This window comes from Saimiri boliviensis, chromosome 7 (genome assembly GCF_048565385.1).
Source record: "Saimiri boliviensis isolate mSaiBol1 chromosome 7, mSaiBol1.pri, whole genome shotgun sequence".
Lineage (NCBI taxonomy): Eukaryota > Metazoa > Chordata > Mammalia > Primates > Cebidae > Saimiri > Saimiri boliviensis.
This window is the reverse complement of record NC_133455.1, coordinates 17,036,322-17,063,706: the sequence shown is the minus strand read 5'-3', so window position 1 is coordinate 17,063,706 and position 27,385 is coordinate 17,036,322. Positions and strand designations below refer to the sequence as shown.

Here is a 27,385-nt window from a genome sequence, read left to right as displayed (position 1 = left end):
GAACTTGAAAATCTTCCTGGATAATCAAATCAAGTACAGTAAATGTCTTGATTTTAATATCTTTATTTTGAATTTTATCTATTAAATTCAAAATGATGAAATACCAATCCGATGACCTCATTGCACTATCTGGTTACACAACAGTGCGATGTGATTGACATTTTTCAGGTAGCAATCAAGGAGATGGTACTAAACTACGGTCTAGATAGAATCCAGAAAACATACTTGTACTGGGTTCTGTTGAGGATGCATTCCTTCCAGACTCGATGGACCATATGATTGTGGAGTTTTGGAGGAATCTTCCCCGATCTCTTTGGACTGTGCATAGTTATCATCCCCCCATCTTGGGAACCTAGGTGACTGGTCGCACTCTGCATACCTCCACTCTCGCCTGAAAAAAAAAAAAAAGGCAATTTGGAATATTAGAATTTTCTAAAAAGGTTTCCTACTTCATAGACTGCTATCATATTTAACATAAATATGCATTTTAACTGTTGAAACTCATACATGTAGCTCTTTCCCTATCCCCTGGCAATAACACTATCTACAATTATGAGTAAAATCTGTAACAGAATGGCTTTTTTCCCCCAGCTCTTTGTCCATAAGATTCTTTGCTTTCTCCCTAAATCAATCAATCAGATCAACACTCACACACCCATAAGGGCACACACATACAGAGGCACTCCTGTTCCATGTGTATTGGACACAACTTAGACGGAAGGGTTCATACATCACAATATTAAAGATGCACACTTCTACTGATTGTTTTAAATGTTTAAATCTTAACACAGTCAATGAGTTTCAAGGCAAAAGAAAACAGTAGAGGGAGCTTTATACTCGTGTAGCTAAATGGCTGTACATCAGCACACAGTGCCCTGGGTAGGAAAAAGAAGGTAATGGCACAAAGCTTTTAACAAGGTCAAATTTCAAATTTGTGTGTGGTACTGTTTGTCCTTACGCCTGACACTATGTATTTAAACCTTAGTACAGAAACACTGAAAGAGATTGCCTTGACATTTTATTTCAGAGGATTAAAAATTCACTGGTTTCTCTCTAGTAACTCCACTTAAGTTTTTCCAAACATAGTTATGTATACAGTCTATTTCTTTCAACTATTTCATTACGATTGTTGATGATACTGGTTGTTGTTTACATTTTGAGTATTTTACTTTTTCTAATATAAAAATACTTAAGTCAATTTCCAGTATTAAAATCTGATTGAATCACATTCATCTATTTGACTTAGTAAGTATATGATGGGTTTTCTTCTCAATAGAATCATGACACAAAACATCTTGACCAAAGTCAAGATGAAAAAGAAAGAAATAACCTTATAACACAAATTAAATATTCTTGTTATCAATGCAAGATGATGATTATGATATGAGCTGAATGGTCAGGCTTACCTCTATTTAAAAAACAAGACCCAAATGCTTATATTCTAAGGAAATGAAGCTCTCTTGTTTCTGGTAAAAGTATTACCATATTACAAATGAGATTTGAACTGTGTACAAAAGAAATTTGAACTTTCATTGCTACCTTTTATTTTAAAACTTCCGAACTTGGTTCATGATGCAAAAGAATCTATTTCCATTTTACAATTGCTTTTCAAACACTATTTATAAAACTCTAGACAAACTAGACAAGAAATAAACAGAAGTAGGTAACAAAGACCTTCTCCCCAAAATGTCCTACAATATAGCTAAAGAGACCATATGCCCATGGTATCATAAAGAAACTATTTATGACCAATAAAGGAAAGAGTAGGGATAAACAAAGCCACAAAAACTTTTCTGATTAAAGCTAGGTTGAAGCTTTTCAGTAGCACTTAATAAAATCTGAGTGGTATCTTAGATGGAATTAAACAAGACTTGTTACTCCAAGCTGTTAAAATGCATGTTGAATGTTACTTGCAGTTACCTCTATACATCAAACAAAGAGGCAAGTGGATATAACAATCCAGATAAGGTATGAGTAATGTCACTAAAACTATTTGGCCCTCCTAAGCCCTCTGCTAATTCAGGAGAATCTTAGTGATTTTTAGATGGCAAGTACCCCATTCTGTCCTATATCTAGAAAAATATGGCATTCAACTACAGAATGTCAAGGCTGACCAAGATTTTCTCTGATGGAGCATTAAGATTCATAATCTGTAATTTAACATCCTATGATAGGAAAATTTAGGCAAATTCATTTTACTGCAAAGGGATCAGGAGCTTCTGTTCAGTTTTGTGTGTTTAAGGGATAAGGCAACATCAGGGGATTTACTTATTCGAGGCATAACACAAGACCATACACAGAGTTAAGGAGGAAGGAATTTGAAGATCCACAGTTAATTAATCCACACTGAAATCCCCCATAACCAAAACTTCTTGATTCTGCATTATGACTATTAAGAGTTCTGAACTGATCAGAGGTCAAAGCATCATGTACACAACAGGCCTTCAATTTTAAGGTGAATACAAATTTCACTAAGCACAGAGCAAAACAAAAAACAAAAAGATAAACAAAAGCGGGTAATTTAATAATGTAGTACAATTGTTAGAAATCCAAACTGTGATATGAAATTTAAAATTTTTCAAAATACTTATAATTCTATTTTTTCTATTAGCATATCTTCTTTATGATTACTGCTGCAGAAGACTGTAAAAGTTCTGTTTTAGTTTCATACAGTTTGACGGATGACAAATCCTTTGACAAGGAATCATCCAAATTCTCTGCTCTACCAAATGAAAGCTAGAAGTACTTTTTTTATTTCTTAGAAACCAGGTCTAGCTCTGTCGCCCGTGCTTGAGTGCGGTGATGCTGTCTTGGCTCACAGCAACCTCTGCCTCCTGGGCTCAAGCTATCCTCCCACCTCAGACTCACAAGTAGCTGGAACTACAGGCATTTGTCACCATGCTCAGCTAATTTTTGTATTTTTTGTAGAGATGGGATTTCGCCATGTTGCCCAGAATGGTCTCAAACTCCTGAGCTCAAGCGATGCACCTGCCACAACTTTCCAAAATGCTGGGATTATAGGCATGAGCCACCATGCCTGGCCTTGAATGTACTTTTTTTTTTTTTTTTAACCATCTCAGCAAACACATGACTCTTAACAGAGACGTGTTGTCCACTTCTATGTCTCCCACAAAACATCTGAGTAATTTCCTCCAGATAACTTAATAATGTATGCTAAAATTTGAGTTTTGAATGTTGCTTTAAATTATTGCTACCACTTGTATATGATTTTATTGTTTACAAAGCACTTGTATATTACCCTTATATGTATAACCCAATAAAGTATATTTTTATCAGAAAAGGAAACCGAGATTCAGAAAAAGTGTGAGAATTAACAAGGTCAGTCACCTTGTAAAAGATATAGTCAGGTTTTATAGCTAGGTATGTTCAGTCACAAAGTCTATGCTTTTCCCCCATATCTTCTTTAACCATGAACATTTACTGACTGCCCACTATCTGTCAAGCATCATGCTAGAAACTTTGAAATTTTGTCTTACTATGGTAATTTTCATGAGGATTATGTATGTATCATGCTTGATAGTTTCTTTTCAAAGTTTAGCTGCCAAGGCTTTATTTACTCTAATGTTCCTGCCAGCTTGGCCCACATTCCATGCCTGTAAATAATGAATCTCACTTCAGCTCAAGTATGATGACTATCCCTTCCATACTGACCACATCTCTAATTAAAATGAGGTCAATTACAACAATAACAAAGTTGATATAGGAAATACACTACTCAACAAGGAGGGCAAAAATGCTCCCAATTTAAACAATTTCTGAAATTTTCCATGAAGACAGGCAGTTCCAACTGTCAAAACTGTCCCAAATAAGTAATATTTATTATTAATGCAGACACATCACTGATAGGAAAAAGTATTTATTCAGAGCTTCTACACGCAGCTTTACATCTAACAGAGAAAGAGTCGTCCAAGGCTTGTCCCTGGCTAACAATGGCCACTGGGGCAGAGGCTTCAGACATTCTCTAATTTAGCATTCTTCAATTGTTAAATTTTTTTTTTTTTAAAGCAACCTACATTTTGTCTATGTAAACACACACATACATAAAGGGGCAGATGTGTGTGCAAACCTTAAGAGAATCTAAACTTTTTTTTCTTTTTTTTTTGAGACAGAGTCTCACTCTGTCGCCCAGGCTGGAGCGCAGTGGCGTGATCTCGGCTCACTGCAACCTCTACCTCCCAGGTTCAAGAGATTCTTCTGCCTCGGCCTCCTGAATAGCAGGGGTTAGAGGCATGCACCACCACGCCCAGCTGATGTTGTATCTTTAGTAGAGATGGGATTTCACCATATTGGCCAGGCCAGTCTCGAACTCCTGACCTCATGATCCACCCACCTTGGCCTCCCAAAGTGCTGGGATTACAGATGTGAGCCACCAGTCCCAGCAAGAATCTGATCCATTTAATAACAATAAAGACTAATAGGGACAGAAATAAAAATTCTGAAGTATATGAATTGTTTGTTTACAGTCTTCCTTCTCCATTTTGTAAAATCCTTATGTTACTCTACTACCTCCACCTTTTCCAATAGAAATTTCTGTTTTCTCACCTGTTCCATGGCAGGTAGACTACACAATTCTCTGGACTCTCTTCTACCCAGGACACGCCTGGGTCTTACTCACCTAGGATAGCCTGTTCAGGAGAGGTGGGAGGGGTCAGAGGCATCCCACAGTTACTTGGGTCCTTCACACTACCAAGCCCTTGCTGCCCAACTGTAATGTGGCCTCCAGCACTGGCAACACTCTGAGGAACCGGGATGTCATTCTGAGAGATCAAAACAAACGCTGAAGGGTAAACCATCCGAACACCACCTAAAAGCAAAGAGAACAAGGAGAATCAGAACTGAGAAAGAATTCACTCAAGACTCCCAATTTTATTATTCCAGTGGTCAAAGCTCAGTGGCGAAAATGAGATGCTCATGAAGTGCTGCCAAAAGTGACGAGCTTCATTCTCTCACAAGTTAACAGCTGGTTAAACAAGTGTTCCAACAGGATCATAATAGCATTTGGAATACAGGGACCTTGGGTGCTTCAGGCAAGATAACTTCTAAGCACATATCACTGTGTCAAGAGAATTTTTTTAAAAAGACGGGAAAATTATGGAGATTATTTCTGATGAATCTGAATTATTATCTTTTTAAATTAAGGAAGAGGAAGAAGAATAAAGTTCTTCAGGCAAAATATTTTCTCTTACCAACAATTACTTCAACTGCCACAGGGAAATCATCATCATATCCCAACTCATCTTCCTCTTTCAATTCCTCTTTCTTTTTTAGCACCATCGGGTAGAAATACTGCCATTCCTCGATCAACTTGCGAGTGGCTGGGTCTGACATCTTGTATGCTTGGCCTGTCAGCGTCCCATTTAAGCCATAAGGACTTACCAGTACTATGGAGGGGAGGAGAAACATATGCTACACATTAGAGAAATAATTCCTACTTAAGTGCAACACTAAATATGTGGTAATTTTAGGTTACAGTATCACTTAATGTACATTGTTCTTTATTTCCTCAAGTATGATTTAAATGAAATTCTTTTAAAACTTATTTTTGTAGAGGCTGGGTCTCACTATGTTGCTCAGGGTGGCCTTGAACTCCTAGATTCAAGGGATCCTCCTGCCTCAGCCACAAAAGAATGATGTTTTGAAGTTTCTTATATTAGTATTTCTTTTTATTTATATGCCTCTCACCTCCCACAATTTTTAAAGGAAACAAAATATGAATAGTACAATGTTATCAGACAGCTATGCTTTGAAACATATACGCATCTGTTTAATAATAGCTTGTACACAGGAGGCTGAGGCAGGAGAATTGCCTGAACCCAGGAGGCGGAGGTTGCGCTGAGCTGAGATTGCGCCATTGCACTCCAGCCTGGGTAACAAGAGCAAAACTCTGTCTCAAAAAACATAAAAAATAAAAAATAAAAAAATAATAATAATAGCTTGTACAAAACACTGAATCTTCTAAAACAGAAGAAAATCATTCGATACATATATCCAAAACGCTGCCTAAAACTTGAACACTCTTGTGGTTCCTGAGACTTCCTAAACATCTGTGGTAATCAAAGAATAACATATAAATAAAATTTCAAATAGTGGGAAAGTCCAAATGTATAAAAGCTTGAAGCATGATAGTTATCATTTCAGTTTTGACTGTTTTAGAGGCCTGTTGATAAAACAACTCTAAGTAAAATTTTATTTAACTCAAAGTAAAGGACCCAAAGTCCTCTATCTTCTTTCAGTATTTGACCTTGATGTCATTTTCACTGAGTGAGACACAGTGAATTACCCAGCCAGTTCATGGCCTTGGAATGAGTACCTCGATTTTCCAAATAACACTTTTCTAAGGAGACAAAGGCCACTTTTTCATAATCCTAATTTTTTTTTTTTTTTTTTTGAGACAGTCTCACTCTATAGCCCAGGCTGAAGTACAGTGGTGCGTCCTCAGCTCACTGCAACCTCTGCCTCCTGGGTTGAAGCGATTCTCCTGCCTCAGCCTCCTGAGTAGCTGGGATTGCAGATGTGTACCCCACCATGCCCAGCTAACTTTTTTGAATTAGTAGAGACAGAGTTTCACCATGCTGGCCAGGCTGGTCTTGAACTCCTGATCTCATGATCTGCCCACCTCGGCCTCCCAAAGTGCTAGGATTACAGGTGTGAGCCACCGTACCCAGCAATCCTAATCTTTAACATGGTCATTCAACGGAATGTCTTCTTTTGTTCATTTTTTTAAAGAAGTAGATGATATGTCACATCAATAGAGAGAGACAGCTATAGACATCATATGCATTGTGGAGTCTTTCTGCTGTTCCTCAATGATCCAAATGGGATAAAAATACTCCAGCTAACAGAATTAATCAAGGGTGATTTTTTGCAATAATGCTTCCAGGAAATTCCCACATCAATTTGGATAATTGTGTTCATCATAATTATCCTTAAGGACAGCAACTGCCTTAGTATGGTCTTCCTCCATACCAATCACGGAAAATAAGCATAATAATGCTCCACAAAAGTATTTTATGACTTCAATTAGTAACAAAATCAAAAAAATTAAAAGTGGTCTATAGGGGCCTGGTATTCCTATTATCGTCCCCAATTCTGAAGATCAGAAAGGAAATTCTCTTTCCTCATGACTAGTTATTGCTACTATTATTACCATAACTAAATGCTTTTATTGTGAATGATGAAAAGTTGGATGAAGTCAGATGGTCCTCAGCACCTTACACTCAAGAAAATAGTATTATAAAAATTCTGACAAGTCCTAATTTGCAAATACTGTATAATTTGCACTGTACAGTTTAAGAATTGGTTCTAATGGCTGTGGTTGATAGAAAAGAAAAAAAATTTGGGTTTTGAATTTTCTAGTAGTTCATACACTAAACACCCCACTTTACACAGCTTAAGATGTATTGTAGTAGGGGAGCTGGAGTTAAAAATTAGGACACAGCTAAATGTGGATTCAATGTTCTCTCTTACCTCAAAAAAAACTGTATTATCTTTGGGGCAAGAAACAGATGCTTTCATTGAATTAAATCAGAATAGTTTACAGAAAACAAAAAATAAATAAAATGGAGGCTAAATGCTCATGACAGACTGTTACAGCAATTAAAATATTTTACTCAAGTCTGTTAAAATATGCGTTTTTAAAAATTGTATTGTGTGATATGCTAAGACTATTTATTTCAACCAGATACCTCTAGTAATAACATATTAGACTGAACCAAAAAAAGACTGTTTCCATATGGTTCAATCTAATATTATAACATTTAAAATCTGTTATTCTCAGAACATTCTGAATTCCAAAGACAAAACAAAGATTTATAATGCTCAGATCAAAAGGACATGAAGTTATTTTGGTGATATCTAGGTGGTAAAGCTGAGAAATAATAAAAATATGAATATATTAGTTAAATTACAACTAAATGCCTATTACCAAAGCAGTTTAAATCAAAGGTAATAACAACACTGAAGAAACTATACACTAGGAATTCTAGAACTATGATTCTGGTTGAAATTTCAAAAACTAAATTTAATGGTAATCTTCTATTAACTGTTACATTCCTGAAACCTTGTTAGTAAACATAACAATGGAAACCTTTAATTTGTGACTATGGTCAATTACTCACTGAATTATATTTTTCAAGTATTTATTGATTTCCTTCTGTTCTGAAGGAAATTCTACATTTTATTCTTACAAAAGAATACACGTTAAGACCATGTTATACATTCGATAAGCTTCAGCAAAAACGAATATACTACTACGACTTAATCTTTTCTCCTTTCTTCAAAAACTGACCCTTATGCTTGGCTTTCAAATGTCCGTTTAAGATAATGTCTCACGCTGCAAAACTTTATTGGGCAAGATGGTTTTCTACTCGCTGGTGGATAGGGGTGGAGAACAGAACATCGTGCTTACCTTGAAATGGTGCAGGTGAAGACTGAGCCATGTGTATATGCTCCTCATTGATCAAATAAATTGGCTGGTGCTGGGCAATCTCCACACTTGTGCATACATTACTTTCTCCATGCAGAAAGAATGTGAAAGCACAGGACAAATGCTCACTACAAAAGAGAGAATGAGAAACTCAACTTTCTATTTTGGTAGGAAATGGGTGCTAGAAACAGGAACTACAGATAAAATACAGCTCTACTTTATCAACTGTCCAGTAAGGCTGACTTCTAATTGATTGTGGGCGAAAAAGAAACTTCTAATTCATTATTGACAAACTAAGCTGCCAGATAAGTCTGGAAATAGAGATATACTGCATTAAGAACTTTTTAAAGTTACTGTACAAGATGTTTCCAGTTTCAACTGCATTTTATGCTAACTATAAACGCCTAAGAACAGAGAAAGAATTGGCCGGGCGCAGTGGCTCATGCCTGGGAGGCCTAGATGGGCAGATCATGAGGTCAGGGTTTCGAGACCAGCCTGACCAACATGGTGAAACCTTGTCTCTACTAAAAATGCAAAAATTAGCCATGTATGGTGGCATGTGCCTGTAATCCCAGTTACTCAGGAGGCTGAGCCAGAATAACTGCTTGAACCCAGAAGGTGGAGGTTGCAGTGAGCTGAGATTGTGCCACTGTACTCAGCCTGGGCAACAGAGTGAGACTGGATATTACAAAAAAAAAAAAAAAGAAGAAGAATTGGAATACTTTTCTATCATCTCAGTGTCTAGCACTCAAAATAAGTCAAACAAATGAATAAACACTTAAAAGACTTATTTTTTAAAGTGGCCCACTGACTCAGTACATAAAAGCTCACACCTGTAATTCTGATGCTTTGAGAGGCTGAGACAGAAGTATAACTTGAGGCCAGAACTCAAAACCAGCGAGGGCAACATAAGACCCCATCTCACCAAAACTAAATAAATGAATTAGCCAGGCATGGTGGTGTGTGGCTGTAGTCTTAGCTCCTCAGGAGGATGAGGTGGGAGGCTTGCTTGAGCTCAAGAGTTTGAGGCTGCAGTGAACTGTGATCACGTCACTGAACTCCAGTGTGGACAACAGAGCAAGACCCTTGTCTCAAAAACAAGTGGCTTACAGACAAAGTCAGAAGGCAACCCCTCAGCACATTTTTGTCAAAATTGTCAACTTTGGCCCTAACCTGGCCATAACATATCTCCATTTCTCAAAATATCTCATCAGAACATTTGCCTGATGAAATAAAATCACTTTCACTAAAGACAAGCAACCATCATTTTTTAAAAGTCATCTCCAAGATGCCGCTTCTTTTCAAAACTTCTCTAAAATATTATAAAGTACATATGGAGTACAACTCAAAAATAATAATAAATTTTGTTTCAAGTATAAAATTATAATGCTTGAAAGGAAAAAGTGAAATAAAATGCTACTCTATCACACAATGACACATATATATTCTTCTTTGATATGTTTAGATAACATTTTTTGTTTCACCAAAATAAAACATTTCACCAATAGGAAACACCCAGTCTTGGTATTTGGGTATTCAGCATGACAACAGTAAATTCAAGACAGTGACTACACAATTGTATAAGAATTTTGAAAAAAGTTTTTAAAACCCTTGATACCATACTTCTAAGTTTAAAAAGTTCACAAAAAGCAAAACGGCACATAAACATCTACAGGTAATAGTAAAAACATGCTATCCTTTATGAAAATGACACTAGAAACATACCATCTTCCACATACAACATTATGCCTGGCATATTAAATAGGACCAAAATATAGTTTTACTGATTGTGGACTGGCTTATTTTTCAGCTGCAAATTTCACCTACGGGGGTTTGAGCTGACTTATCACTATTCATGCCCACTATCCCATGTAGTTTCTAGTTTATTTATAAGAAGCTGGCGGGAGAAATAAATGTAGACTGTAGCCACAGAGGAAGTTCTCTACTTACTCCACCAATTCCCAACTGTGCATGGGAATCAATACAACCAACATTTATCTAAGAATGGGGCAATGAACTTGAAGTGACACTGAATACAACACCGTCCTTGACCTCAAGGAGCATATTCACTAGCAAGAGACTGATGTGAAAGCACATGAATAAAATAAAGCCAGGCACATACATACAAATAATAATAAAAACAAAATGCCATAGAAAGGCTAATGAATAGTGATTTCTTCAATATGGAATATACAAATGCTTCAGACAAGAACAAACAGAAATCTGAGAAATGTCCACACAGGTATTTTGCTCAGCTTTTAATCTGGTTGGTTTCTACTACTGACTTGAGCTCCTTAGATATTCCAGGTATTAATCCTCTGTCAGACATATTGTTTGCAAATATTTTCTCCTATCCTATGGGTTACTTTTTCAGTCTGTTGGTCATTTCCTTTGCTGCGCAGAAGCTTTTTAGTCTGATGTAATCCCATTTTCTGTTTTTGCTCTTATTACCTGGACCTTTGATGTTTTATTATTAAAATCCTTGTCCAGATCAATGAATGTGAAGCAGCATTTCTCCTATGGTTTCTTATAGTAGTTTCATACTTTTGGGGGAGTCTTGTAGTAAGTTTTTAAACTGAGTTGGTTTTGTATGTGGTGAGAAACAGGGCTCTAGTTTCCTTCCTCTACATGTAGAAATCCAGTGTTCCCAGCATCATTTATTGAAGTGACTATTCTTTCCTCCACTGTGTGCTCTTGGCACCTTCTTTTAAATTAAGTGTCTGTTGATGAGCGAATTTATTTCTGGGCTCTCTATTCTGTTCCACAGATTTCTGTGTCTGTTTTTATGTCAGCATTATGCTATTTTGATCGCTATACCTTTATAATATATTTTGAAGTCAGGTAGTGTGATTTTTTTCCCCCCATCACCACTTGGTTCTTATTAAAAATGTAAAAATAATTTTTAAAAAACCATGCAAATGGCCAACAGGTATTTATTTTTAAAATGTTCAACATGAGTAATCATCAGGGAAATGAAAACCAAAACCACAGTAAGACATCCCTTCACTCCAATTAAAATGGACATCATCAAAAAAATAACAGATAACAAGTGTTGACAAGGATGTGAAGAAAAGAGGACCTTTATACAATGTTGGTGGGGATGTAAATTAATACAGCAATTATGAAAAATATTAGAAATAGAACTACTATATGATCCAGAAATTCCGCCACTGGAGATACATCCAAAGGAAATGAACTCAGTATTTCGAAGAGTTACCTCCACTTCCATGTTTATTCATTGTTATTCACAATAGTTAGGATATGGAATCAACCTAAGTGTCCATCAATGGATGAACGAATAAAGAAAATGTATATAATACACAGTGAAATACTACTAAGGTATAGAATGAAACCTTGTCATTTGAGACAACATGGATGAACCTGGAGGGCATTATAAGTGAAGTAGGTCAGACACATAAAGACAAATACCACATGATCTCACTCATATGTGGGATCTTAAAAAGCTGATCTCATATAAGTACGTAGAGAGAACTGTGATTATCAGAGGGAGGGGAGGGGAAGGAGAGAGATGGAAGAGGTTAGCCAACAGTTACAGTTAGGAACAGTAAGTTCTAGTTTTCTATTGTAAAGTAGGGTAACTAGTCAACAATAATGCATTGTGTATCTCAAAATAGCTAAAACAGAGAATGTTCTTACCACATAGAAATGATAAATGTTTGAGGTGATTAACAAATCAAATTTGTTAATTACCCTGATTTGATCATTACATACTATATACAGGTATCAAAGCATCACTTTTAGCTCACAAATATGTACAATTATTATGGGTCCATTTAAAATAAAATAGAACTTAAAAGGAAAAAGAAAAAAATAGAGTTTAGTAGTGGAAACAAAAGAAATAAGAGAAACCACGAGGCAAGGAACAGATGTGGTTAAGAGAAGGATGTAGTTTGGAAATTCTAAATAGAGGAATGGTGGGATGGTAAGTGGAAAGGAGTGAAAAGAAAAAAAAAGATGTCAGGAGAGACATCGAAAGACTTGTATATGCAAAATAAGAGGGAGCTAATTTAAGGATTGGTTTAAGAAAATCTAAAGAATTGTTATAAAAATTTCAAAATAGTATTCATTTGAATTTGCTATGTCCCAAAAAAACAGAGTTGAGAAGTATAAAGAAAAATAAAAAAGACCAAAATCAAATAAAGAAATTTTTTATACTGATAACTTAAACAAAATGTCCTTTTAAGAGAGACACTGAAAACGTGAAAAACAGGCAGTTATAGTGGAGATATAACAGAAGCCACCAGTAACTATATAATTTTTAGCAAGTTATTTGATCACTCTGATCAGTTTCCATATATGTAAAAGCACCTGTCGGAGCAGACTGCTGGGCCCTTGGGGCTCTGATTCAAGTGGTTTAGGGTGGGCCCCATAAATCTGCATGTTTAACAAGTTTCCCGCTCCTGGCTGAAAGACTGCACTTTGAGAATCACTGGATTTGATAATGACTAAATTCCTTCCCAACTAATAAATTCAATTTTTTCTAAGATCATATAAAACAATGACAGGAAGGACAGTACTGACACTAGCAAATCAAATCCCCCTGTGACCTAGCAATAGCACTTCTAAGAATTTATCCAACAGATAAAACTATGGAATTGAGTAGTTATAGATTACAGTACTGCTTGTAATAAAGTCTGAACACCACTAAAATGTCCATCACTAGAGAACCTGTTAACTAAACTGTGGTATATAAGCTACAAAGTAATACCCTGTAGCCATATAAAAGGAAATGATCACACTGATACGTAAAAGTCACAGGATGACTAAGGAAAAAATTCCAATGAAGACTGTAATGAGAAAAAAGGAACAAAGTACAAAATGGCAAGAATAATACAAACCCAGCTGTATAAAATGGCAAAGTGGGGAGAAAAGTATATCTACACATAATTTGCTAACACTGGCGTAACATTTTTATGAAAAGATCATTTAAAAATCCTAATAATGGCTGGGCAAGGTGGCTCATGGCTGTAATCCCAGCACTTCAGGAGGCAGAGTAGGGTGGACCGCTGAGCTCAGGAGTTCAAGAACAGCCAGTGCAACATGGCCAAAACCCCATCTCTACAAATAACACAAAAACCAGCTGAGTGTGGGCTAAGGTAGGAGGATCGCTTGAGCCTCCAGAGAGTCCAGACCATGCCACTGCACTTTAGCCTGGGTGACAGAGAGACTCTGTCTCAACACACACACACACACACACACACACACACACACACACACACACCCCTAATAATAAAAACACACCTAATAATATTGTTCCCTCAGGGAATGAAACAGCATGACTAAGGGAGAAAGATAATTCACAATATTTTTTTATACTTGTAGAAATGTGGGGTCAGGTGTCACACAGAAAGCAATGTGAACGCAAGATCTGAGGAAGCCCCTGCCTCCTATCCTTCTGCGGCACTGCTTGTTGGTCCAACCAGAGGAGTGCTCTAGAGGAATCGTGGGGCCTCCATTTGTCATATTTGGCACTTAATCAAAGCCTGCTGAGACCCTGAATTTGTTATCCAACATACTTGTTATTTGATTAGCAAGCCATCAATATATTTATCCACAGCAATACTAAAAATGGTGAAATAAAAACTGCACTGAGGACAGAATCCTGTGTCATCTCATCAGATAACTCCAAGTTACAAATTCAATAGTGTGTTGTCACTCATTTACTAATTCTACTCTAAAGAGAACAATCAAAAAGTTCTATCAAATGTCTTGATAAAATATGGACACATAATAACTATCATATTTCACTGATCTAGAAATCTGCCTACAAGTAAAATTCAGGTGTTTCCATACAAAGTCCAACCTCCCTCATTTCACAGATGAAGGATAAAAATAGGGCTGTAAAATAGGGCTAAAGAGGTTAGTGTGCCAATAACACTTTCAAATTTACAACTGGAATTAGCCTGAAAAGTCAATGTTCTTTCTACTACCTGGCTCGTATGTAAATGGGAACATTCATTTATATCTCTATCAACTTAAATTTTAAATTGTTAAAATGAGATCAGATTTGAGAAGGAGCACTGAAGATAAGGGGTTCTACAAATACAGATATGTAAGGGTATGCAGTGTTACATGAGGATGGGGAAGTAAATCTTTATTACAAGCTCTACACCAGGTTCTTGCTTCTTGTCACTTATGATCCACTTTTACCTGAACCTTTAATCACCCCATTTATTTCATATACTGCCATTAAAAATTTTAAGAGACTTTGAAGATTATTAAAGTCAACCTCTCCTGCTTCAGGGGAAAGGCAAAATTGTGCCCCAAATTACAGAGCAAGTTCAGAACACAGTTGGAATAAAAACCTGGTTCTTAACATAGTGTTTAGTACAGCCAAGATTCTGTACCTTAGATCAATGTTGCCTTCACCCGCTTTCAACATCAACATAATCAGACACAATGTAACTTAAACCAGTCCCTGCATCAATCTACTATCTCCCTTACTGTTATGGGCCAGAAGATACTAAAATGAATACATAGAACCAGAAATGTGGTAAGGTCAAAGGAAAATTGGAGCCTCATCCCTGTTCTCTTGGGGGCATGTCGCTTGACAAGTATTCCACAGCTTCTCAACTCTGTTTATTCTCCACTCTTTACTGAGTAAATCAGGTCTGATTCAAGTAATTCTTTGTTTAACCTCTTTCTCACCTTAAAAACCTCTGCGGTTAAACTTAATTCATCCTTCCCTAGAGCCCTAGAGATTCCTTTTCCTCTGTGAAGGTACTCCTATACTTACTTTCATCCACCATGAATAATCTTTATTTCTTCCTCAATTTGCTTCAAATAACCCAACCCTGAAATACCTCCTCTTGACCGTATTACCCTTTTTTTTACCCTTTAACAACTAAGATCAGGTAACTAACATATAAATAAAATAATAAAAATAAGAGAGATATTAATACTAGTATCATCACTAATCTACACACAATGAGATAACCTTTCTAAGTATTGTAAAAAAAAAAAAAAGAAAGAAAGAAAGAAAAGAAAAGGAACTAAGACAGAAAATAATGGGAGGTGAGGTCAATTTTTAGAAAGGAATTGGTCAGAGAAAATCTTCTCTTAAAAAAAAAAGGGAGGGAAGCATTTAAACTAAAGTTTGAATCATAAGAAAAAGGAAAGTGGTAAAAACCATTCAAAAATTAAAAATTATATGTTCAAAGGTATGGAGTTGAAGAGTGTGCCATTTTTAAAGACATTTTTAAAAGGCAATGTGGCTACATCACTGTGAAAACGAAAAAAACTTAGTGTAAGATGAAGTTGAAACGACAGAATGTGAACGAAGTAAGCCTACTGAAAAGGCAAAAATTATCAGAGTAGCCAAAATAATTAAAATAAATCCATCTACATATTGCACAAAAGGTATTCAAAGTAAAATTACACCAAAAGTTAAAAAAAATGTAGAAAATCGCATGCCAGATGAATTCTAAAAAGAATAAACCTGGTATAGAAATAACAATAAAACAATGAAATATTTTAAAACTTAAGTTCATCAATAAATAATATAAAGAGAAATTCGACAAGAAAAGTCAGCAATCTCGAACATGTATGTACACAGCCATATTGGTATGCAATATAGTTCAGAAATAAAAACAGAAAAAAATCAGAATAAGGAGAAACTGACAAATCCAAAATTAATAAATATTTTAACATATTTTCTAGTGTATACAATGGCTTTCCATAAAGAGAGAATGTATTCTCTTTTCATGAAAACATGGAAGAGCTACAAAAATTTAATGCGTAAAAAGACACGAGTAATAAATTTCCAAGAAATGATGATATACAGTCTATTCTTTTTTTTCCCTTATTTTTGAGATGGAATCTCAATCTGTACACCCAGGCTGGACTGCAGTGGCACGATCTCCGCTCACTGCAACCTCTACCTCCCAGGTTCAAGCGATTCTCATATCTCAGATTCCCAAGTAGCTGAAATTACAGACATGAGCCACCATGCCCAGCTAATTTTTGTATTTTTAGTAGAGATGGGGTTTCACCATTTTGGCCAGGCTGGTCTCAAATTCCCAATCTCAGGTGATCCACCTACACCGGCCTCCCAAAGTCAGTCTACATATTCTTTTTTTTTTTTTTTTTTTTAAGATGGAGTCTCACTCTATCACCAGGCTGAAGTGTAGTTGTGCGATCTTGGCTCACGGCAATCTCCGCCTCCCGGCCTCCCAAGTGGCTGAGATTACAGGCCACCACACCAGCTAATTTTTATATTTTTGGTAGAGACAGAGTTTGACCATATTGGCCAGGATGCTTTCAATCTCCTGACCTTGTGATCCACCCGCCTCGGCCTCTCAAAGCACTGGGATTACAGATGTGAGTCACTGCGCCCAGCCCTACATATTATTTAACAACAGTGCAATTTAGTTGGAAATCAATAGTTGTTTTTTTTGTTTTTTGTTTTTTTAAGGTTAAAATGAAATCCTTTTGTTTGAAAACTTAAACATATACTTCCTAAATAAATCATGGGTTACAGAAGAAATCACAACGGAAATCACAAAATTTTTAAAATTGAATGGCAAGGAAAGTAATACATGTCAAAATCTGCCACAAACAGTACTTAGAGTAATTTATATCCTTATACGCCTAGAAGAAAGTCTTAAAATAAATGAAGAAAGTAAAGAGTAAACACAATAAAACAGAGGAAAGAAAATAATGACAAAAATATACATTATTAATAAAACAGGAAAAAGCAGTAGAAAGGATTAACAAGATAAAACTTCTTTTTTTGAGCAGACTGACAGATAACAAAAAAACTAGGTATGAGTGATTTAAGAAAGGGATGAAAGATGTCCATGCAGGGAGGTAAGTGCTCCAATAAACAATACTGGGAACAAAAAGAGAGGAAATAACTACAAAGAAGGAATGCTTTTAACAATAAAAACACTGTAAGTATAGTATCTTTATGCTGATAAATCTGATACATACGAAATGATTACTTTTCTTTTTTTATCTTAAAAATCTTTTCCTTCATTTTTCCATACAATATCTGCTGCTGAAAGAATTTTCTATAAAAAATGAAACAATTAGAAAATAGTAACTTAAAAAAAATCCATCCACCCACTTCAATACCATCTTAGAAGGTTTTACCAAATTTTCAAGGCTAAGCCCATTTCTCTTATTCAAACTGCTTCACAAATGATGTGAGGAATTAACATCAGCAAATATATGAAACTAATACAGTGCATTAACACATGAATGAGAAAAATCAAAGAATACCTAGAAAAGAAGTATATGTTTAATTTCAGAAAAAAATTCAAAAATTATTTTTAAAATTCTTACAGAACTCTGAAAATCAAAAGGAACTGACAGAAACAGATAAAGCAATTGTGTTGCTTAATGTCAAAACTTTAGAAGAATCCCTTTTTAAAAATGGAGCAAAACAAAGATACCTGCTTTTCTACACAACATTGCTCTAGATATCCAAGTCCATGCTGTGAGACAAAGCAAGAAAAAAGGTGGTACAAAAATTAGAAAGGAAGTGGTGATGCTATCTTTATTTGCAGATGGATATAATTCTCTTGGATTTCCCACGTAGACTAAAAGAAGTAACAAATATATAAACTACAAGAACTAACAGAAGAGATCAAGAAAGTAGATAAGGTTGGTGGATACAAGATCAACAACAGTTGTGTTCCCACAAAAAAACTTAGAAAATGTAATGGGAAAAATATATCCCATTAGCAATAGCAATAAAAACTATAAGGTAACCAGAAAATAAACCAACAAAAGACATTTTAGGCTTCTATGGAGAAATTTATAGAACAATCTGCTTGAAGAATATAGAAGAATATAAAAGAATATATAAAGTCTTTTTAAAAGATGAATCATATTCCCAGATACAATAAATACCATAAAGATCACAATTTCCCCAAAATGACCTAAAAATCCCATGTAATTCTAATCAATATTCTAAATAAGTTTTTGACAAGCTGATTCTAACATTTATATAGAACACAGTCAAGAATAGTGAACCCAATTTTGAAGAAAAAAAAGTGAGTGATAACCTGCTAGTATCACTATTTATTATTAAACCATGGTAATTACAACAGGATAATGACTCAAAGACAAAGAGGCCAATGGAATCGAACAGGAAACTCAGAAACCAACCCTCCAATGGCCCAGTAATCCGCAACACCCAGTCCCAGTCACCTCTCTAACCAAATGGACTGTTACTCTCTCCCCTTTCTTCCTACATTCCAGCCTAATAAGCTTGCTCACTACTCTTCAAACAAAATAACCACAATTTCAACTTACTGTTCCCTATGCCTAGAACTCCCTTCCTCTCAGTTATCAGCATGGCTCCTCTCTTTACTTCTTACAAGTTTTTCTTAAATGCCAACACCTCACCGAGACTGATCTTCACTACAAAATTTAAAGTTATGCCCCTCATAGCTTTCTTCCCTTTTTTTCCCCAGTAACACTCATCACACTGATACTCTAACCAAAATGCTCAGAGGTTCTATGGACCTAAAAACAATCTGCAAACTATAAGGCTCTCTACGTATTATGTTCTTTCTATATATACTAAAAACAAAGGGAGATGAGGGTGAGAGTGAGAGGAAGGAGGAGAGTTAAGGAGAAAGCAAGAGAAGAGAGAAGGGGACAGGAAAAGATGGTAGAGGAGAGAGGGAGAAGAATATCGGAAAAGGTGGCAGGGAGAAGGAAGTAAAGAAGAAGAGAGGGAGAAGATGATGGGGTAGGAAAAAAGGTTTCTGGGATCAACTTGGGACTGTGATGTAAGAGTCTGATGAGGTTTCTTTTTTATAAAAAAAATCACATTGAAGAATATTATTATAGTACTGGAACACATTCATATTAGGAACTTTATAGAGGTTTGTTCCTTAGCTGTACACTTGCCAGGTGTTTTATTTTTTAAAATCAGCATGTAAATTTTGAGGAATAAAAGTAAGTAAAACAAATGCTAGAATATTTATGGCTAATAAACACTTGGGCTTATATCTGAAATTTGTTTACAAGAACATCATTTTAAGTGCCTTACATAAACATTATTGATAATATAGGAAACCACTATAAAAATTATTAAACTATTTTCAAAATAAGAAATTCTTACTTCAAGTACATTACATGACATAAGGGAAGTTTATTCAAGTTTAAACCCTTTTCACTGGGTGCCTTATTTTCATATTTCATCTGTGTTACAAGTATGTCTCCGAATACTTCATCAGATGTTTCTAACTCTTTATTCCAAGCTTCAAAGATCTAATTTCTTCCAGAATTAAAGTAAGAAAGAGACCATCAAAATATTTTGTTTCAAAGTACCCCAGGTAAATATGGTCATGTCAGTTTGTGAGCAGTACAAGCTCCTCCTCACTCCTACTTCACCTTGGAGCTTCCCTAAACATCAGAATTTTAAATGACATATTTTTTGCTCTCTAAAGTATGAATCATGAGGGTGTGTGTGTGTGTGTGTGTGTGTGTGTGTGTGTGTGTACATATATTCCTTTTATATACATATAAAAGGAAACCGTATTAGAGAAAGCCCATCTACTACTTAAGTGCTAAATAGCTAAACACAACATAAACCTATTCCCTTCTGGCAATTAGTATAAAAAGAAAACACTCAGGATTAGCACTGGTGTACAATCACTTCATGAGCGACTTCTCTAGCCTCACTCAAGCAGTCAAACTACCTAGTCAAACTACTTCAAGACTGAACACTCTCTGTGAGTACCGCTCTGATTCATACTTCTATGGTTTTGCCTGTGTTGCTGTTTTGCAGAGAATAAACTTCTCAAATTACTAACCCCTACTCATCTTTTCCATGAAATTACCTTTAAAGCCCCAGAAAGACTAAAATGCTCTTAAACATCTCTGTGTGTATCTCAATCATAGCACTTCAATTTTCATGTTTATGTTTAGTCCATCTTACTAAATTTTGTGAGGACAGGAATCACATTTTACCTATCATTTTGGACCCCAGTACTTAGTATGGTGCTTGCCATAGGCAGGTGCTACATTAGAGTTTCTGATACATTGTAACTTCCCTTTAAAATTTTCTGGCATTTTACTAGAAGATTCAGAAATAAATAAAGCCTAGAATTCTGAGTGATGAGGTGTGGAAGAACACAAATGTAAAGCCCTGATAGTCTGGCAAGGAATATCAGGGGATACACATTGGTGGCCTTGAGAATTTCTGACAATCTCTCTAACCATGTCTGAACTGACCCTGCCTGAGGCATATGCCTGACAGTTATGGAGTAAAATACAGGGCTGACTCTCTTTGTAGCCCAAGGTTGCCTATATTCTCTGGGCTACAAAGGAGACTAGCTTAGCAGTCTGACATCTCTTTCACTTTCTCCATAGAGTCTTCTTATATTAGCTCTTCCCACAAAGATCTCTTTCTTCTCTGCTACCAATGGTACTAACCTCTCAATGGGTACTCATACTATCGGAGAAACTCAGGCTGGATGCAGTGGCTCACACTTGAAATCCCAGCACTTTGGGAGACTAAGGTGGTTGGATCACCTGAGGTCGGGAGCTCAAGATCAGCTGGCCAACATAGTGAAACCCTGTATCTACTAAAAAGACAAAAATTAGGCCAGGCACGGTAGCTCACACCTGTAATCCCAGCACTTTGGGAGGCCAAGGCAGGCAGATCGCAAGGTCAGGGGATCCACATTAGTCTGGCCAACATAGTGAAAACCCACCTCTACTAAAAATACGAAAAATTAGCCGGGTGTGGTGGTATGCACCTGTAATCCCAGGTACTCAGGAGGCTGAGGCAGGAGAATTGCATGAACTCAGGAGGCAGAGGTTGCAGTGAGCCAAGATTGTGCCATTGCACTCCAGCCCGCACAACAATACGAGACTCTGTCTCAAAAAAACAAAACAAAACAAAAAAAACCCACGAAAATTAGCTGGATGCAGTGGTGCAGCCTGTAATCCCAGCTATTCAGGAGGCTGGGACAGGAGGACTGCTTAAAGCTGGGAGGTAGAGGTTTCAGTGAGCCAAGATCATGCCACTGCAGTCCAGCCTGAATGACAAAGCGAGACTATCTCAAAAACAAAAACAAAAAAAGAAAAAAAGCAGAGAATTTCACTTAACAAACATTCATGAAGCACACTGATCTTTGTGCCAGACACTGTGCTAGATTTAGGGATGTATACATACATAAGAGCAGACAACCCTTGGGTGTTTTATAGTTTCCTGAGTGAACTATAAAAAAAAACCTTCAAAAGGAACAAAAATATTAACATGGAACTACACTATTCAGTGGCATGCAGACCAAGAGTCCAAAGACTTTAAAAGAGGCAGAAATACAAAGGTGGAAAAATTCTGGTAGGATACCTCAGCCAAAATTTTGTACTTTAATACTAAATCATTAAAAAACAACAACAAAAAATATATAATTATAATGCTGTATCTTACACTGGTTTTCACCCTAAGCAATCTTTACAATTTCTATAAAGAATGGCCTGCAACTCATGGGGAGCAAGGCAAGAGATAGGAAGATACATTTTCCTATTATTTATAAAATATTATACATTATGTTTTACTTGAGCTACATATCTTGAAATTGGCTTAAATTCTATATTCTGAAGGTCCAGTAAGTAAAACTAAAACTATATACTTGTTTACTTATTTTGAGAGAGGGTCTCATTCTGTCACTCAGGCTGGAGTGCAGTGGTGCAATCACGACTCACTGCAGCCTTGACTTCCCAGGATCCAGCAATCCTCCCACCTAAGCCTCCCAAGTAGTTGGGATCCCAGGCGCATGCCACCATACCCAGCTAATTTTTATATTTTTGGCAGACACTGTGTTTCATCACTATGTTGCCTAGGATTGTCTTGAAGGATCCACCCACCTCAGACTCCCAAAATGCTGGCATTACAGACGTGAGACACCACACCCAGCCAAAAACAATGTTCTAATAGGGAAAGAAATTTGGTTTCACTCTATCCTTCCAATCTGATCTCTCACTACTTTATTTATACGTCCAATGCTTCCACTGCCCAATTTGCTTGCTTTATCAGGCTTGTCATAATATACAACTATTACTATTTCATTTATTTTGATGGTCTCCTTCACCATAACATGAGGTCCATGAGGCAGGAAACCATGTCTGACCCCTGCCCTCTGTACCCGCAGCAACTAGCATATTGCGTGACACACAAAACCTAGTATTAACCAAATAGATGAATGCAGTTTTAGTCATAACCAAAGACTAAATTACTTTTCTTTAGAAAGTTCCAACATAAGAAGAACAAGAACAATTGATATACACGGTGAAGATTTTTAAAGCTGGAAGAAGTTTAAGTATCAATAGGAGAAGATAGTATGTCTAGCTATTTATAGAAGCATCCTTTAAGACTTTTTACTTAAGAAACACAAGGGGTTGGCCTGGGTTACAACTGAGGTAGTTGGGAAAGGACTTGTATAAATGCGAAAGAAGTAACTAGTGGTCCAGATCATTTTATTCTCTTAAAACATTCTAAATCGTCTAAGAAGATATTTTTACTTCTCATGTTGAGTTTTCAGAATGCAACTATTACATGTGCTTTCAAAATGTATTATGAATATTAATAAACTCCTGTTCTTTTCATGGTGTAAAAGTGTTTTGGTAACAGATTCACAATGCAAAATGCACTCAGATAATTGTATCTAAATGCTTTCTGTGCTATGAACTTACCATATTAAAATTTTCAAAGTTGCCATTAATCAAGCCTCTTGCCAGAAGCAATTTGCCTCACTACATAGATCCTTATTTGGGAATATTTTGCTAATATTACTTTATCAGTTACTCTCCTTAAAAATGTAGTTTACTTTGACAGCACTCACAAAGACTGTGTTGCAGTCCTTTGCTTGCAGGTATACTGAGCTTTCTCTTAGCCGACAGGCCTTAACTTTTATCTCCTTTTCAAAAGACAGTGGCCTTATAGTATTAACATAATGAGAGCTGATTAAATTATTTTGTGAAATTCTGAGGTGCTCTCCAGTATTTCATATATCTTCTCTTTCAATTATAAGTTAAACCTGATTACAAGGCAATGAAAATGTCCAGGAAAGTTAATTGCACATCATTTTCTAAAATGAGTCATAGTACTTGTATTACAGCTACTAAATTACCATTACAGTTCTATGAATAATCGCCCTTTAAGAAAAAGTTACCAAGTACATTATTGTAACACAAAAACGCCTCATGGAACACTTTACCTACACAAATATACACACACATACATACTGAGCATCCCTAAGTCTAAAATCAGAAATGTTCCCAAATTTTTTGAGAACCTACATGATACCACAAGGAGAAAACTCCACACGTGACCTCATGTGACAGGTCGCAGTCAAAATGCCGTCAAAACTTTGTGCACAAAATTATTTTTTAAATATTGTATAAAATTAACCTTCAGGTTGCATGTACAAGTATAGATGAAACAAATGAATTTCACATTTAGACTTGGGTTCCATCCCCAAGAGATCTCACTTCATATATTCAGATATTCCGAAATCCAAGGACATCTGAAATCCAAAACATTCTGGTCCCAAGCATTTCAGATACAGGGTAATTTGTATAAGAACACAATTAGCAAGCCCTATGATTGCTGTTTTCTACCCTTCTATCTTCAGTTCTAAGCTGTTCTCTGGCAAGAAGTTTGGCACTTGGGTAGTACATTATAAATTCTTCCAGATCACAGGGTTCCATTCCTGGCATTGTAGTGGTATCAGAGAAGCAGCACAGTTTGTGTGAATGAAAAAATGGTGCTCTGCTGGCCTACCGGACTTAATGTTCCTCCCTGGGCACATCACTTATTAAGAGCAGTGACAGGGAAGACTCAGTATGTCCTTAATACAAAGTCTAGAAGAGTTTGAGGGGTCCCACCCTGCGAATAAAAACTAATACAACTTTCGAGATGCCAAAATAGGTATAAGAGCTGTTGTAGTCAGTGGTGCGTGCTTGAAAAATCAGAAGCCAACACACATAAGACTTGAGGATTATGAAAGTCATCTTACTAAAATCTCTCCTGAGGTTACTAAACTAGCCAGATTATCTAGTCAGTCTCTGGACAGCGCTATGAGAATTCAATTGGGAGTGTGTCTGACAGGATGTACAGATTAAAGTGGTATTTGTATTAGGTAAACTGTAACCACCAAAGTATTTTTATTGCTCACTTTAAGACATGCCTGGAATTCTTTTTATTTATTTATTTATTTATTTATTTATTTATTTATTTACGTATAAATCCTTTTACTTGTTTTGGAGGTTATTTTAAAGATAGAGACAAGCAAGTTATAAGACATAGGGGATGATGAGGAACCACATAAATTTTTCTACTGCTTTTTTTTTTTTCACTAACCACTAAGGCATTATGTATCACTAGAACAATCAAAGATCAACTGACATGGAAATACTGCTAAGACTGCACATATCCTTCTGATTCCCTGCCTACCTCTATAGCTCCCTATTGCTAAACTGAAATGGTGTTACCTTCCCCAATTATAAAATATGTCTTATAATACATCTTAAAATCATGAATGTTTATGTTTTACAAAAACATTGAACCACTATGACAGATTCTGACACCCATGGGGGAGCAAGTGGCAGTCATGGTGGAATTCTTGCCAGCTTGATAACAAAACAAAACAAAACAAAAAAACAAAACAAAACAAAACAAAACAAAACAAAACAAAACAGACTTCTGACATCTGCCCACATTCTCAAACCCAGCTCACAGTGGGAGAAATGACCTGGCAGAAGAGTGTAAAGCAGATGGGAGTTCCAACATGCTCACCAGGTGAACAGCAGCAAGGAGGACTTCACCTACGTGGTCAAACAGCACAAAAAAAAATAGGAAAACTTGCTAACCAGTACTGGTGCTAGGTATGTTTTTCCCTCTCATTATACTACAATTTCTTAGAGAATGTTATTTCCCCACAATCTACTATTGCACTTTCCATCAATCCTTATTTTTTCCTCTATCCATATTTCCTCATCTATTTTTTTCCTGCCTCATTAAATTTATTATATGTAAGCTACTTTAAATATTTCCAGAATGAGATGAGGCTGGAAAAAAGGGAAGGACCCATGTTCATATTTTCCCCCTACACTCCAATTCTGTCTAAGAAACTGATAAAGCTATAGTATTTATTAAAAGGAAGCTGGTATATAGTAACTACATAACATAAAATTATTTTGTGTGTCTATTCACAGTAATGGTTCTAGTTATATTTTTTAAGGCACTGCCTAGCACAAACACAGCACAAAAGAAATCTCCCTTTTGAGATCACTGTTTCCAGCAGCCGGCACTCACTGTGGCTTGGCATCTTCTTTCAAGGCCTTCCAACATTTGGCATTAGCCTTCCAGAGAGCAGGGCCTTTCATACTGAGCACTGCTGCAAAATGTCTCATTCACTAGTACTCAAAGGAGGTCCCAACTTCCCAGAAAAAGAAAAAGAAAATTGGAGCTAACGCTTATTTGGCAGAATGCTGTTATCAGCAAATATTTATCTTCCATACTCTTTCCATGCCACACAGCTACACCAGAGGCAGGTTTTCTTTTCCTTTCATCAAAACAGTGTGGCTTTCAACCATGTGCACTGCGCATGATCCCAACTCCTCTATCCCTAACATAAATCTGATCATTATAAACACATTAATAAACCCCTAGAGGATTTAAGGCAAGGAAATTACCATGGTCTCATTTATGTTTTGAGATCACTTTAGCTGCAATTCATTATGAAGGAGTTAAAAGTAGAAGCAGAGATGACAGCTAGAAGACTATGATGGCAGCCCAGGTAAAAGAAAAGCTTGGCTTGTATGAGGTGGTAGCAGTGGAGATAAAAAACAGAAAACAAAACAAAACATGAGTTCAATATGTATTTTAGAAACATGGCTGATATGACACTCAAGTAGAGACACCACGAAGGCGGTGAAACACAATAGTTAGCATGGAACTGAGGAAAGAGGTCAGGGTAAGATACCAACATTTGGGAGATGTTCCTTATAGATGGTATTTAAAGGCAATGGGGTAAGAGCACCCAGGTGTGAGTCTGAGAGACTGCAGATACACAGAAAGTGACACAGCTCAACCAGTGCACTACTGCTGTAAACTTCTTTTAAGGGGGATGGGAGAAAACCAATGCCACAATGTTTCCTGTAAAGCTAACATGTGACACTTATCTCTCAGTGATATTTCTCCCAATAGTAGCTAAAGAGAAAAAAGAAAATTCTGGTGTTTTTTTTTTTTTTTTTTAATTTTTTTAAAATTTTAGTGACAGAAGCTTCCCCTTCACCCTCGCGCATACACACACCTTTTAATGGCAGTTTAATGAATTTAGCTGAATCAAACTAATCCATTCAGATTTTCTCCTTTTTAAAAAGTTAGGGCCCAGCATAGTGGCTCAATCCCGTAATCCCAACACTTTGGGAGGCCAAGGCAGGCAGATCACGAGGTCAGGAGATCCAAGACCATCCTGGCCAACATGGTGAAACCCCTTCTCTACTAAAAATACAAAAATTAGCTGGGTGTGGTGGTATGCGCCTGTAGTCCCAGATACTTGGGAGGCTGAGGCAGGAGAACAGCTTGAACCCCGGAGAAGGAGGTTGTAGTGAGCCAAGACTGCTCCACTGCACTCCAGCCTGGCAACAGATCGAGACTCTATCTCAAAAAAAACAAAACGTTAGATTTCACTTAGTAAGAAAATTCACTGGAAATAGAGAAGTTATAAAATACAACTTGAATCAAATTATCATTTGAATCTTCTAATAGGATCTTCTAATTAGTAATCACACATAGAAAATCTGATTAACATCACAACCTGAATAGTAACTAACAATAAATGAAATAATCAAACCATCTATTTTACATGAAATTCAGAGATGTCAACTTTAAAATAAATTTCTCCTTTCATAATGCTAATAAAAATGGCATAGAAATTCAGTAGTCAT

The 27,385-nt window shown here is 36.3% G+C and overlaps 1 protein-coding gene across 3 annotated transcripts in view; it reads right to left on the bottom strand.

The window, feature by feature from the left end:
• MED13L (mediator complex subunit 13L) overlaps positions 1-27,385 on the bottom strand; it is a 303,530-nt gene that overhangs the window by 54,476 nt on the left and 221,669 nt on the right. For all 3 annotated transcript variants that reach the window (XM_010342833.3, XM_074402190.1, XM_074402189.1), the window contains 4 exons: positions 8,429-8,574; positions 5,208-5,402; positions 4,637-4,825; positions 226-391 (listed from right to left, as the gene is read on the bottom strand). In XM_010342833.3, coding sequence (XP_010341135.2) covers positions 226-391; positions 4,637-4,825; positions 5,208-5,402; positions 8,429-8,574 — 696 coding nt within the window. The remainder of the gene's footprint in view (positions 1-225; positions 392-4,636; positions 4,826-5,207; positions 5,403-8,428; positions 8,575-27,385) is intronic.